Here is a 15443-nt window from a genome sequence, read left to right as displayed (position 1 = left end):
TGTGTTTACATCCCTGCAAAAGAGACCGATAGAATAAGTACTAGGCTTACAAAGAATAAGTCCTGGGATCGATTTGCTCAACTAAAGGCGTTGCTCCAGCATGGCCGCAGTTAAATGACTGAAACAAGTAAAAGAGACCGATAGAATAAGTACTGGGCTTACAAAAGAATAAGTCCTGGGGTCGATTTGCTCGACTAAAGGCGTTGCTCCAGCATGGCCGCAGTTAAATGACTGAAACAAGTAAAAGAGACCGATAGAATAAGTACTGGGCTTACAAAAGAATAAGTCCTGGGGTCGATTTGCTCGACTAAAGGCAGTGCTCCAGCATGGCCACAGTCAAATGACTGAAACAAGTAAAAGAGACCGATAGAATAAGTACTGGGCTTACAAAAGAATAAGTCCTGGGGTCGATTTGCTCGACTAAAGGCAGTGCTCCAGCATGGCCGCAGTTAAATGACTGAAACAAGTAAAAGAGACCGATAGAATAAGTACTGGGCTTACAAAAGAATAAGTCCTGGGGTCGATTTGCTCGACTAAAGGCAGTGCTCCAGCATGGCCACAGTCAAATGACTGAAACAAGTAAAAGAGACCGATAGAATAAGTACTGGACTTACAAAAGAATAAGTCCTGGGGTCGATTTGCTCGACTAAAGGCAGTGCTCCAGCATGGCCGCAGTTAAATGACTGAAACAAGTAAAAGAGACCGATAGAATAAGTACTGGGCTTACAAAAGAATAAGTCCTGGGGTCGATTTGCTCGACTAAAGGCGTTGCTCCAGCATGGCCGCAGTTAAATGACTGAAACAAGTAAAAGAGACCGATAGAATAAGTACTGGGCTTACAAAAGAATAAGTCCTGGGGTCGATTTGCTCGACTAAAGGCAGTGCTCCAGCATGGCCGCAGTTAAATGACTGAAACAAGTAAAAGAGACCGATAGAATAAGTACTGGGCTTACAAAAGAATAAGTCCTGGGGTCGATTTGCTCGACTAAAGGCGTTGCTCCAGCATGGCCGCAGTTAAATGACTGAAACAAGTAAAAGAGACTGATAGAATAAGTACTGGGCTTACAAAAGAATAAGTCCTGGGGTCGATTTGCTCGACTAAAGGCAGTGCTCCAGCATGGCCGCGGTCAAATGACAGAAACAAGTAAAAGAGACCGATAGAATAAGTACTGGGCTTACAAAAGAATAAGTCCTGGGGTCGATTTGCTCGACTAAAGGCAGTGCTCCAGCATGGTCACAGTCAAATGACTGAAACAAGTAAAAGAGACTGATAGAATAAGTACTGGGCTTACAAAAGAATAAGTCCTGGGGTCGATTTGCTCGACTAAAGGCAGTGCTCCAGCATGGCCACAGTCAAATGACTGAAACAAGTAAAAGAGACCGATAGAATAAGTACTGGGCTTACAAAAGAATAAGTCCTGGGGTCGATTTGCTCGACTAAAGGCAGTGCTCCAGCATGGCCGCGGTCAAATGACAGAAACAAGTAAAAGAGAGTATGTATTGAGCAAGAAAGGCTTTTGAAAAGTGTAGATTCATGGTTGAGAAAACAGTGAATAATGATTGACGATTGGGTGTGTCGTTTATAGACAGAAATAGGTTAACAGACTGAAAAGCAGTGTTGGCAGAGACGTTTCAGGCTATGTCTGTATTATATGGGTCATGAGTTTTACTCTTTAAAGCAACAAACAACTTATCACATTCTATTGTATTACTACAACAGTACTCAACCTTTCTAGTAAAGGCCTAAAGTTTGGTGAGAGGGGACAAGTCAATTACATCGACCCCAGTGCATAACTGGTACTTAATTTATAGACAACAAAAGGATGAAATAAGTACCAGTTGTATACTGGGGTCAATGAAATCAACTTGGCCCCTGTTGTAGTAATACAATAGAATGTGAAAGCACGTAAAAGCACCATCCGTTCGTGTCCGTTGCCAGCCTCGCCTGGCTCCCGTGCCGGTGACACGTAAGAGCACCATCCATTCGTGGCCGTTGCCAGCCTCGCCTGGCCCCCGTGCCGGTGACACGTAAAAGCACCATCCGTTCGTGTCCGTTGCCAGCCTCGCCTGGCTCCCGTGCCGGTGGCACGTAAAAGCACCATCCGTTCGTGGCCATTTGCCAGCTCTGTCTGGCACCTGTGTTGGTGGCACGTAAAAGCACCATCCGTTCGTGTCCGTTGCCAGCCTCGCCTGGCTCCCGTGCCGGTGGCACGTAAAAGCACCATCCGTTCGTGGCCATTTGCCAGCTCTGTCTGGCACCTGTGCGGGTGGCACGTAAAAAGCACCCACTACACTCACGGAGTGGTTGGCGTTAGGAAGGGCATCCAGCCGTAGAAACACTGCCAGATCTGACTGGGCCTGACGAAGCCTTCCAGCTTCACAGACCCCAGTTGAACCGTCCAACCCATGCTAGCATGGAAAACGGACGCTAAATGATGATGATGATGATGATGTGACAAGTTGTTTGTTGCTAATCCTTTTACTGGGAAAATAAGGCAGCAAGATGGCAGAATTGTTAGCACACTGGGCAAGATGCTTAATGGTATTTCACCTGTTGCTACGTTCTGAGTTCAAATTCTGCCAAGGTCGACTTTGCCTTTCATCCTTTTGTTGTCTATAAATTAAGTACCAGTTATGCACTGGAGTCGATGTAATCGACTTGTGCCCTCCCACCAAACTTTAGGCCTTTAGTAGAAAGGATTACATGGGAAAAGTTGAATAAATGTCAACTCGACTACCTTTGATAGAAATGCGTACATGTTTGTGTATTAAAAATAATCCTTTCTACTATAGGCACAAGGCCTGGATTTTGTGGGGAGGGGAACAGTCAATGACATCAACCCCAGCACCCAACTGGTACCTAATTTATTGACCCCAAAAAGATGAATGGCAAAGTCGACCTCAGCAGAATTTGAACTCAGAATGTTGCGACAGACGAAATACCGCTAAGCATTTCACCCGGCGTGCTAACGATTCTGCCAGCTCGCGGCCTTTGAGTATTTGAAATAAGGAAGGAATCATTATGTCCCTGAAACTTTGACGCTTTCACTAAGCTAATTGTTTTTCTTATTTTTCTTCATAGATTCACTATGGAAGACAAATCAGGAAATACTTCAAGAAGACTTGCATCCCTGAAAAGATCCTCCTGGGGCTCAACATCAGAAAGAGAAGAAGATGTCTATCATAAAAAGTGCCGATACTGGAGAGATGATGGATCAAGGCGAGAAGTATCACAGAAACGATCTTCATCACAGCCAACAACAAAACAAAAAAGACATAAAGGAGACGATAAAAACTGGGAAATAATTAGAAAACGAGATATTTTGGACAAACACATATTTTATACAAGATTCAATGCCTATGAGGACAAAATTAATTTGTTGATAAATTCTCGGGAAGAAATATGTACTTTTTAAAAAAGTATAGGAATGGATGAAAATACTTTTCTAAAAGATTTTACACAGAGAATAGAAATTTTGCAGAAAGACATTAAGAAGTATAATTACAGCCAAGATTTTGTCATTTTTGCGAATCTTGAATGTTTTCTGGAACAATACGTTAAGACAAATGTTTTTCAAGACAAACACAAAACAATTGAAGCACCAAAAATAATCAACAAATTTCGGCCACATTCTTCGGTTGTAAACAGAGAAGCAAAGATTGAGGAATCTGGAGAAGACTTAAGCAACCCAATATCCAATATTGTTGTCATACAAGGGGAATTGTAACATATTCCCGCCACTGCATGTCAATATGTTGTGTAACAAGAGACGGCAACAGAAACGATGTTCATTGCTCATCTTCTGTTACTGACTTTACCAGAATCAGTGAAGACACAGTCCTGGCCACCCTACCATTTCAAAAAATGATTCTTATTATCAACCCTTTAAGTTTGAGAATCAAAAGAATTCAGCTAGGATTAATCTTGGTTTCTTATTTGGAACATTCTACGCTTATGGGTGTAGAACTGTTTGGTCGAACCATATACGTCATTGACTGGGAAGAGAATAGAATAAAATACGAATTCATAACACAAGAAATACCAACAGATATTGCTGTAGGAGCACAAAATAAACTCTTAGTATCCTTTTCCAATATTAACAGGGTTACCTGTTACAATGTGGATGGCCAGCAGTTATTTGAGGTGGATACCAATTCTCTGGACATTCCAAGCCACATCTCTGTGTATCAAAACCATTTTTATGTCCTCCAGGGACATATTATTTATCGGATTTCAGGTACGGGTGCTGTGACAACAAGAGAAATTGGCATGAAATGCCGCCATATTTCTGTTGGCAAAAAAAACATTTTTGTAACCGATTATTTTGATGTCCTTCATATCATTGGAACAAATGAAGACTTTTGGCCCAGGCAGTCATATAACTCCCAGCTATGGACCCCAAGATTGAACAACTATATTTATATTGAGGATTGCTACAACGTTACTAATATTCTACCTATGTCTACATCTTCTATATTAATATTCTACAGGAATAATAAAGCTATATTATTCACTGAGACTGGACAAATAATTAACCAAAATAATTCAACTTTCCTTGAGATTCCTTCTTGCTTTTGTAGAATGAATTCTAAAGGATTTCTGGTGTTTTATCGTGAAAACAAAGCATTTCAGTGTATCACATGTCCTAGGCTAATGAAAGGCCCTTTAATGAAAGTCCATACTGATTACATTAAACTATGTCATGTTGTATCAAATAAGTATTTAGCTCTAACCACAAATGGAAACAAACACGAGGTCCATATCCTCTTGATCAAGGATGATAAAGTTGACATTATAGAAAGAATTTCTCTGAGACATCATAATGTCAGCATTGCTGCAACTCCAGTTAATTTTGTAGTCGTAGATGGAAGCGAAAATAAAATGGTATTTTATTCCACATGTGGTGAAGAACTTTTTCAAAAATACCTTCCATTCTATGGCTACCCTCATCACATCTACTCTGATAATGTTTATTTCTATGTCCTCTTCAGGAGACACTCTATTCTCAGATGCTACGATCTATATGGAGAAATGAAATGGCAGTGGGAACTGCCTTTCCCTGTTCACCCTCACATTGCTGTTTTCCAAGGAACTCTTTATGTCCCGGACACTCAACTCAACAGGATTCTTCTATACAAGAATCATGACCGGTCTTCTGGCTGTTGTTTACACCCGGAAAATCCTTATATCAGAAATCTAAATCTACGACTCAAAGAAAAGGAGAAAGACAAAAAACTTGTCATTGGCGAAATATGTAATCTGTCCAATGGACAGTTGGTGGTGTCTGACATCAACCATGATTGCTTGTTGTACATTTCTCAGGAAGGAGACATTGTGTCCAGATTATCTCTGCCATCTACAGCCACAGATATATGTCGATGGGATTCTAATCATATAGGTGTCACATTACCCCTACAGAAACAATTAAGGGTCATTGGAAACCTATCAAAGACAGTGAGAAGTATATCATTAAGACAGCCTTATGTACGGGTGTGTAAGATGGGTGAATGTGAAATTGTTTGTTATTGTGATAAACCATCACATTTAGATGTTTTGGCCATTAAAAACTTTAATCAAGTTGAAGTAATTAAGATAATTAATATCCCTTTTCTAGTGAAAGCATTAGCAATAGAAAATGAAACACAAAAGTTATTAATTGTTACTAAGAGAAGAGTATTTCAATGCTGCACTAGTGTTGGTGGTGGTGGTCATGATAGTAGACGTCGTCGTAGAAGTAGTAGTGGTGGTAGTGGTAGTAGTAGTAGTAGTAGCAGTAGTAGCAGCAGTAGTAGCAGCAGTAGTAGTAGTAGTGGTAAGACGGTCCCCAGTGTTTTACTATCCCAAATGAAACCTGCCCCCAATCTCTATGGTGGTTGTATAGATAAAATGTTTATCTATCTGATAGACAACACTCGTATGTTTGCCATAAATGATCATAATTTGGTGTTGAGAGATCTCGTTACTAATAATCAACTTAATTATTACATCGACCTGGTGGATGTATTTTCCAGAAACATTTCTGTCAGTGAAATGTTGTCTTCCACTTTATATCTACAGGACCTGACAGTTTCTGACAAAGCCAGACATATTCATCTCCCTCAACATTTGGGAGACAAATTGCGAGTGAAGATTGATCGTTTGGTTGTTACTGAAAATAACCTGATTGCAGGATATGACAGGAAAAATGAAAATGTTAAGTTATTCACATTTGATGGTCAACTCATGGATTCTATCAAATTGAATGTCTCTCCCATCAATATGTGTCGATGGCAGTCAAACACACTGGTCATTACGACTGAGGATGATAAATACCGATTGTTGACATTAAAAGTGGAATTTCCATTGTCATTAGTAAATTACCAAACGAGAGATAAATATAAACATATTACTTCTTTTTCGGACAATCTACTGTTATGTAGTTGGGATGGAGATGAACGTACTTTGTATGTCATTGATTTTGATGAAATCCATTCGACTGTGAGTATAATGAAGCAAATAGACATACCTGAGACATTATTGATGAGAGGTGGTGAGGTTATTGATTATGTTGCAGGCATATGCAATATTACAGTTACTGCTAATGATGATATTGTTGTCAGCAATGACAATTTCATCAATTTCCTCAGTAGTGATGGTCAGTATTTATATTCAGTTAGACACTACAAGGAATATAACAGTAACATTAAGCCCATGACAATTGATGACTGTTATATGTATATTAATGCATGGTGGGAAAGATATGATGTTTACGGTTTGTACGAAACCATTACGTGCTTGACATACACAGGTGAATATGACAGAATATTTTTAAATGAAAGAATTTATAAAGGTGAAGTAAATTTCTACAGTATAGACTGTAAAGGACCAAGGTTTGTTGGAAGTCACAGAGATAAATTGTATGTTGAAGGTTTGTTTGATGTTAATAGGGAGAGATTCCCTACCTGTTGTTTGCAAACAGACAAATTTCCTGTTCAAGTGAAAGATATTGATGTCTCTGAGGAAGGAAAGACAGTTGTGTGTGAAAAAGCCAATAATGGAAATGTTAAAATATTCGATGAAGACGGGAAGTTGTTATGTCACAGAAATGTTGGAAGTTTAGTTGGTGGTGTGTGTTTTACAGGAGAAAGAGAGATAATGGTCACACTTCCAAACAGACAAGAAATATTTCAACTGAAACAAGATTTGGTGAACCATAAAGTTTGGTCGAGTCTCATCCCTTATGGTGTAATATGGAGAAAAGTGGGGAATATTTACTGGTGCGCACATACTGAATTGATTGAATGTCATTGCATAAAGATTGATGGGGACCAAGTGAACATTCTGGAATCTGTGTCGTTATTAAATCTTGATTCTGGTCTTCATTTCCCTTCCATTACATCTCAGTGGGATAATAGAATATTCAGTAATGAATTAATTAATGAACTGAAATACAGTAGAGGAGATGGGAGGAGAGGAAGAGATAAATCAGGTGAAATAATTAGTAAAGGTAGAGTAAAGGTGAGATGTGGTAATTACATAGCAGAGAGTATGTCAGGAACTGATGAAATATCAGTGAGGAGACTTCCATATAGGACAGCAATGGTCCCTTTTTCCATTCCTGCATTCGAGGAACCTGTTAATTATTTTTATGTGGACAATAGAGATTATAACAGTAAACTAATTAAGTTGGATGAGAACGTGAGTGTGTTGATGTTTAGAGACACGGTTACATTAATTAATACAACAACGGGAGACATACTTCAACATGAACAACTACCACAACAAAAATCATTAGACATATGTCGGTGGACAGATCAGTGTTTCATAATCGTCTTTGGTGAACAACTGATGTTCTTCAACAGGGATCTCCGTCGTTTAAAAACCATCAACACGGGTAAATACTACAACAGTATTTATAAATACAACGACAATCAACTCGTGTGTGGTGGTCATTATATTAGAGCCGTAACTGAGGCTGGAAGATACTATCATACCTATGTAGATTTAGTTGATATCAATGGTGAGACGTGTAAATTCAATCGGGAAATTTGTTCAGGAGAGGTGAACGAAGTGCTGGAATTGGAGATGGTATTTTGTGACGTAATAGCGACATCTGATGGTGATATTGTTGTTATGAATTGGGAAATGGTTGAGCCAGCAGATATGAATGGTGGGTATCAGTATGTTGTCTGTTGGTATAGGGAACATCTGATCAGGAAGATGAAACTATCAGGAGATATTGAGTATAATATGTACAGACCGTATCTAACCACACGTGGCGACTGTGTTTATATAACAGATAAATACAGCAATATTTACCAAATACCTGGACATATTGAACACCAAACATCTGAAAATATTCAAGAATATTTACTCCTCAGATGGGATGATAATGATGTCTTTACAGTTCTTGGTTTTGATATTACAGACGTTTCGTTCGTGGTTTTTGGGATTACCATAGGACGACAATCTTTTGCTTTCTTTCATTATGACAAATAAATATTTTCAGAAATATTACTCTTCGATGTTTCTATTATTATTGTTATTGTTGTTGAACCAGCATCATTTACTCTTTTTACTTGTTCCAGTCATTTGACTACGGCCATGCTGGAGCACCGCCTTTAATCCGGCAACTCGACCCCGGGACTTATTCTTTGTAAGCCCAGTACTTATTCTATCGGTCTCTTTTACTCGTTTCGGTCATTTGACTGCGGCCATGCTGGAGCACCGCCTTTAATCCGGCAACTCGACCCCGGGACTTATTCTTTGTAAGCCCAGTACTTATTCTATCGGTCTCTTTTACTCGTTTCGGTCATTTGACTGTGGCCATGCTGGAGCACCGCCTTTAATCCGGCAACTCGACCCCGGGACTTATTCTTTGTAAGCCCAGTACTTATTCTATCGGTCTCTTTTACTTGTTTCAGTCATTTGACTGCGGCCATGCTGGAGCACCGCCTTTAATCCGGCAACTCGACCCCGGGACTTATTCTTTGTAAGCCCAGTACTTATTCTATCGGTCTCTTTTACTCGTTTCGGTCATTTGACTGCGGCCATGCTGGAGCACCGCCTTTAATCCGGCAACTCGACCCCGGGACTTATTCTTCGTAAGCCCAGTACTTATTCTATCGGTCTCTTTTACTTGTTTCAGTCATTTGACTGCGGCCATGCTGGAGCACCGCTTTTAATCGGGCAACTCGACCCCGGGACTTATTCTTTGTAAGCCCAGTACTTATTCTATCGGTCTCTTTTACTGGTTTCAGTCATTTGACTGCGGCCATGCTGGAGCACCGCCTTTAATCCGGCAACTCGACCCCGGGACTTATTCTTTGTAAGCCCAGTACTTATTCTATCGGTCTCTTTTACTCGTTTCGGTCATTTGACTGCGGCCATGCTGGAGCACCGCCTTTAATCCGGCAACTCGACCCCGGGACTTATTCTTTGTAAGCCCAGTACTTATTCTATCGGTCTCTTTTACTTGTTTCAGTCACTTGACTGCGGCCATGCTGGAGCACCGCTTTTAATCGGCCAACTCGACCCCGGGACTTATTCTTTGTAAGCCCAGTACTTATTCTATCGGTCTCTTTTACTGGTTTCAGTCATTTGACTGCGGCCATGCTGGAGCACCGCTTTTAATCGGGCAACTTGACCCCGGGACTTATTCTTTGTAAGCCCAGTACTTATTCTATCGGTCTCTTTTACTTGTTTCAGTCATTTGACTGCGGCCATGCTGGAGCACCGCTTTTAATCGGGCAACTCGACCCCGGGACTTATTCTTTGTAAGCCCAGTACTTATTCTATCGGTCTCTTTTACTGGTTTCAGTCACTTGACTGCGGCCATGCTGGAGCACCGCTTTTAATCGGGCAACTCGACCCCGGGACTTATTCTTTGTAAGCCCAGTACTTATTCTATCGGTCTCTTTTACTTGTTTCAGTCATTTGACTGCGGCCATGCTGGAGCACCGCCTTTAATCCGGCAACTCGACCCCGGGACTTATTCTTTGTAAGCCCAGTACTTATTCTATCGGTCTCTTTTACTCGTTTCGGTCATTTGACTGCGGCCATGCTGGAGCACCGCCTTTAATCCGGCAACTCGACCCCGGGACTTATCCTTTTGTAAGCCCAGTACTTATTCTATCGGTCTCTTTTGCCAAACCGCTAAGTGACAGGGACTAAGTACTAATCTTCTGAAATTTGAATTCTCAATTCCAGAAAGAAGTAGAGGGGGAGCATCAGAGCCATGTGTTGAGAGGGATTCTTTGGAGTTTAAATAATTCACCTCTGGAAACATGGGTGTTTTGTTCAACATCCTTAAACAACTCTTATTCAAAATCTGGAGGAAATTGCTTTTATTGAAAAAAATAACCCACAGGTAAGTTACCTGAGATGTGGTGACATAAACTATAGAGTTGGGAGGCTGTTATCACACACTGCTCTACCTCCTCTCCTGTGTGAATACATTTACAGTTACAGAGTGTCCCTTTTTCTTTCTTTGGCCTTGAAGAAGCTTTGACAATTACAGCAATTCCCTGATGAGTAGTTTGGTTATTGCCATGGAGAAAGCCCAGAACACTATCACCAATTTAGGAGGAGCTCAAAATGCTTATTGTTCTTATGAATTGTCACATTGATAGTCATACATCTATATGAATAGATACACATTTAGTTAACACCAGAAGTACCGAGCGGTCATTATTCACCAATTCTGCTTATTACTTTTTAATTTCTACAACTGTATTGAATGTGCAATCATGAGCATCATATCAAGTATATGTGCATAGATATATATTTTTATGGAGAAAGCCCACAACACTACCATTTTAGGAGGAGCTCATGTTTTTAAAAAGCATATCCCACAGGTAAGTTATCTTACAAACTATAGAGGTGGGAAGTTGTTACCACACACAGTTCTTTCTCCATTCCTGTGTGAATATACAGTTGTAGAGAGTGTCCCTTATTTATTTACTTTTTTGTCATAGAAGGAACTTCCACAATTACATCAATTCCCTGATGAGTAGCTTAGTTAATGCCATGGAGAAAGCCCAGAACACTATCACCAATTTAGGAGGAGCTCAAAATGCTTATTGTTCTTATGAATTGTCACATTGATAGTCATACATCTATATGAATAGATACACATTTAGTGAACACCAGAAGTACCGAGTGGTCATTTATCACCAATTCTGCTTATAACTTTTCAATTTCCTTAACTGTATTGAATGTGCAATCATGAACATCATATCAAGTATATGTGCATAGATATATATTTTTCACATGTAAATAAATGCTAAAAGAATGTATTTTCAAATCCTTTATTCAATGCATTTGTTTATATTTAAAATAAATTCTATTACATAAAAATTTTCATTGGCAATCAAAAATGGCCCCCTATGGTCCTTGCACTAAGAAATATTGGCATTTCTTGTGTTAATCTTTTAGAATTTAAATCAGCAATATCCGGCCCAAATTTTCTACTTATTTTTTAATCAAACTAGCCAGACTTGGCCTCTTACGCCTACCCGACAATGTCATTCTAAAAATAAACACTCCATTCAAATTTGAAAGCTGTCAGATAATGCTCGACGAATTCAAAATAATGTGAATACGTTTGTGTATAGTTAAGCAACTACGTCAGGAGAACAATTTACCACAGGTATCAGTGATAAGGCTTCTCACCTGTATGGAAACGTTTGTGAGAAGCAAAGTGGCTACCTTGAGAGAATGATTTACACAAGAATATGGCTTCTCTCCAGTATGAATACGTTTGTCAACTTATATACTTCAGGAAAACAATTTGTCACAGACATCACAGTGATATTGCTTCTCACCTGTATGGAGATGTCTGAGTTTAGATAAATTACAACTCACAGGGAATGATGTACCTCAGATATCACAGTAATATGGCTTCTCTCCCGTATGATCACGTTTGTGAGAATTTAAAGCACTTCAGCCAAAGAATGATGTATCACAGATATCACAGTGATATGGCTTCCCAGTATAAACATATTTGTGGTTAGTCAAGTTATATTTTTGAGAGAATGATTTACCACAGATGTCACAGAGAAATTGCTTTTCCCTTGTATGCAAACATGAGAATTTGAACCACTTCAGTTAGAGAACTATGTACTCCTGACATTGAAATGACTTCTAACCAGTATGAATATGTTTGTGTCTAGTTAAGTTATTTTTTTGTGAGAATGACTTACCACAGATGTCACAGTGAAATAATTTTTCCCCTGTATGAACACGTATATGAGTATTTAAAGCACTCTGGTCACAGAATGATGTACCACAGACATCACAGTGATAAGGCTTTTCCCTGGTATGAATACGTTTGTGTCTAGTCAAGTTATATTTTTGAGAGAATGATTTACCACAGATGTCACAGTGAAATTGCTTTTCTCCCGTATGGAGATGCATGTGAGAATTTAAAGCACTTTGGCCAGAGAATGATGTACCGCAGACATCACAGTGATACGGCCTCTCTCCTGTATGAATACGTTTGTGTGTAGTCAATTTATATTTTTGATAGAATGATTTACCACAAACGTCACAGTCAAATGGCTTCTCACCTGTATGAATACGTTTGTGGGTAGCGAAGACACTGGCTGAAGAGAATGATTTACCACAAGTATCACAGTGATATGGCTTCTCCCCTGTATGGATATGTCTGTGATTGATTAAGTAAGTACTTACAGAAAATGATTCACCACAGATATCACAGCCATATGGCTTCTCCCCTGTATGAAAACGCTTGTGAGTAGCTAAGCTATCACTTTGGGAGAATGATTTACCACAGATATCACATAAATATGGTGTCTCTCCTGTATGAACACGTTTGTGCTTAGTTAGGGTGCTACTTCTAGAAAAAGACTTGCCACAGATGTTGCATTGATATGGCTTCTCTCCTGTGTGAATACGTTTATGCGAAGTTAAAACACTACTTTGAGAGAATGATTTACCGCAGATATTACACTGATATGGCTTCTCTCCTGTATGAACGCGTATGTGAGTGGTTAAAATACTATGGTCTGAGAATGATGTACCACAGACATCACAGGGATAAGGCTTCTCTCCTGTATGAATACGTTTGTGTCTAGATAAGTCACATTTTTGAGAGAATGATTTACCACAAATGTCGCAGTGAAATGGCTTCTCCCCTGTATGAACACGCTTGTGATAATTTAAAGCACTTCGGTCAGAGAATGATGTACTACAGACATCACAGGGATAGGGTTTCTCCCTAGTATGTAGACGTTTGTGTCTAGTCAAGTTGTGTTTTTGAAAGAATGATTTACCACAGATGTCACAGTGAAATGGCTTCTCCCCTGTATGAATACGCTTGTGTGTAGCAAAGACACTGGATGAAGAGAATGATTTACCACAGACACCACAATGAAATGGCTTCTCTCCAGTATGGCTATGGCTGTGACTGATTAATTGGCTACTTATAGAAAATGATTTACCACAGATGTCACATTTAAATGGCTTCTCTACTGTATGAATACGTTTGTGCTTATTCAAATATCCTTTTTGAGAGAAGGACTTTTTACACACATCACAGTCATGTGACAATTTTCTGCTCCCTTTTTCTCTATCCTCAGGAAAAACCACTTCCTTTAATTTTTCACCTTTTTCCATTATTTTTCTTCGAAAAACACAATATAGATATTTTTTTTCTTCTTTTTGTTTATTTAGTCTTTTGTTTACATATATTTCGTCTGCTGCATTTCAGTTCATTGTTACCTTGGTAAATTTATCCAAGTTTAATTTGCAAAGAGACTCATCTTGTAGACACTCCAGCCAGTGAGGTCCTGAAAGTTTGCTAATAATACAATTCAGAGTAAATATATCGGAGGAATTCTGCCATAGATTTAGAGAAATCTATGTAGAGAATCGTATATATCTGTTCTGTACAATATTTCCAATTTGGTCTTTAAAAAGCTGATAAATAATGAGAATGTATCTTCAGTTACGCCAATGTCATCTGATATTCTGAAAGAATAAAGAAACAACAGTGTAAGATAGAGAGGCTACTTAAAAAAATACAGATTCAACATTTCCAAACTGCATTCAAAACATTATAACAAAATTTGATTACTGTTTTAGAAAACTATCGCCATTCTCTTTGAGCACGTAAAAGACAAGATATTTGTTTCGGTACTACTAGCGAACAGTCACTAGCTAGTCGTAAGTAGTCGATCCTACAACAACTTGCGCGTATGTTTGTATTTAAAGGCTGATTACATATCAAAGAAAATTAGGCAATCTTTCGTCTCTAGTAGACCTTTCCGTCGATTTCCGTAAAAAAATTCTTTTTTTTACATATGGGCTTGCGGGAACTTTTGAAGTAATGAGAGCGAAAGAGACTAAGAGAAAGCGATTGTATGACGAGGGAAGTTCTTTTGAAGTTACCGTGCATGGGAAGCATTGATGTACATGTGTGTGTGTGTGTGTGTTTGATGGGGTGTGGGAGACAGACAGTATGTTGTGTAAGTGAAGTGCTTCTGTTAGTGTGTGTGAAGAGACAGAGAGAGTAATGTGTGAAAGAGAGAGATAACTGAAATTTTTTACTCGGTGTATGTGTATATGTATGTATATTACTTCAAAAGTTCCCGCAAGCCCATATGTAAAAAAAATAAATATTTTTACGGAATTCGACGAAAAGGTCTACTAGAGACGAAAGATCGCCGAAAATTAAATAATATTTTTCGAACAAAGTAAATAAATTATTTTTATAAACAAACAAAGGTTAGGGTTAGGGCTAAAAAATTAGGGTTAGGGTTAAAAAGTCGTCTTAGGAACGACTACTTACGACTAGCTAGCGCGAGTGCGCGCACCGGGACCACTGTTCACTAGTAGTACCGTGGTTTCGATTCCTGGACCGGGTGACGTGTTGTGTTCTTGAGCAAAACACTTCATTTCACGTTGCTCCAGTCCACTCAGCTGGGGAACACATACGACATTGAAACCGGGAAAACGGGCCCAAGAACCTGGTCAGGCTATAAAAGGGTGCATTTATTTATGTATAATACTCACAATACAATTATCTCAAACAAATTGGGAGAAATTGGCAATTACTCATTTTGCCCCGCTTACTAATTTCGACACCTTCCCTATATCAAGTGACAAGCATTCGATCAATTATAATAAAGCATTGGATTCTCAGCATTTCTGTGGTTGGAGTTTATTTTAAGAACATTTCTCCACCTAAAACACACAACAAACAAACTTAAAGAAGAAACGATGGAGCGTGTAGGAGGTTGCCGCCATAGCTAGAAATAGCAGCCAAATGTGGAACAAAATCTGATTCACAAAGTATTGAAAGATTAAATGTTTTCGTTGTTTAATACTTACGGAAATGTCTTTATAAAGGATGGTGTTGTTGTTGGAAGTGCGTCAGGTGGTTGAGAAATCTATTACAAATGTGTTTAGGAGTGAATTGAGAGAAATTATGGAACCAGAG

At 39.1% G+C, this 15443-nt stretch overlaps 2 protein-coding genes across 3 annotated transcripts; one reads left to right on the top strand and one right to left on the bottom strand.

Annotated features, from left to right (window-relative positions):
• The first annotated feature begins 3709 nt into the window (after window positions 1–3709).
• Window positions 3710–8497, top strand: LOC118768537. Its single transcript, XM_036515215.1, has 2 exons — window positions 3710–5768; window positions 5814–8497. Exons 1-2 carry the CDS (start codon window positions 3746–3748, stop codon window positions 8477–8479), a joined length of 4689 nt encoding a protein of 1562 aa, XP_036371108.1. The 5' UTR covers window positions 3710–3745; the 3' UTR covers window positions 8480–8497.
• Window positions 8498–11275: 2778 nt separating this feature from the next.
• LOC115226705 (zinc finger protein 271-like) lies at window positions 11276–13720 on the bottom strand. 2 transcript variants are annotated; one of them, XM_036515261.1, is made up of 2 exons: window positions 13115–13720; window positions 11276–12946 (listed from the first exon to the last, which is right to left on the bottom strand). In XM_036515261.1, the coding sequence occupies exons 1-2, from the start codon at window positions 13616–13618 to the stop codon at window positions 12125–12127; spliced, it is 1326 nt and encodes a 441-aa protein (XP_036371154.1). In that variant the 5' UTR covers window positions 13619–13720; the 3' UTR covers window positions 11276–12124. The 2 variants fall into 2 exon arrangements, with proteins under 2 accessions (XP_036371154.1, XP_029653583.1); XM_029797723.2 differs by having other exon boundaries at window positions 11276–13720.
• Window positions 13721–15443: the final 1723 nt, after the last annotated feature.

Source organism: Octopus sinensis, linkage group LG30, assembly GCF_006345805.1.
Source record: "Octopus sinensis linkage group LG30, ASM634580v1, whole genome shotgun sequence".
Classification (NCBI taxonomy): domain Eukaryota; kingdom Metazoa; phylum Mollusca; class Cephalopoda; order Octopoda; family Octopodidae; genus Octopus; species Octopus sinensis.
Note: the sequence above shows the minus strand (reverse complement) of the source record. Positions and strands in the feature narration are given on the sequence as shown.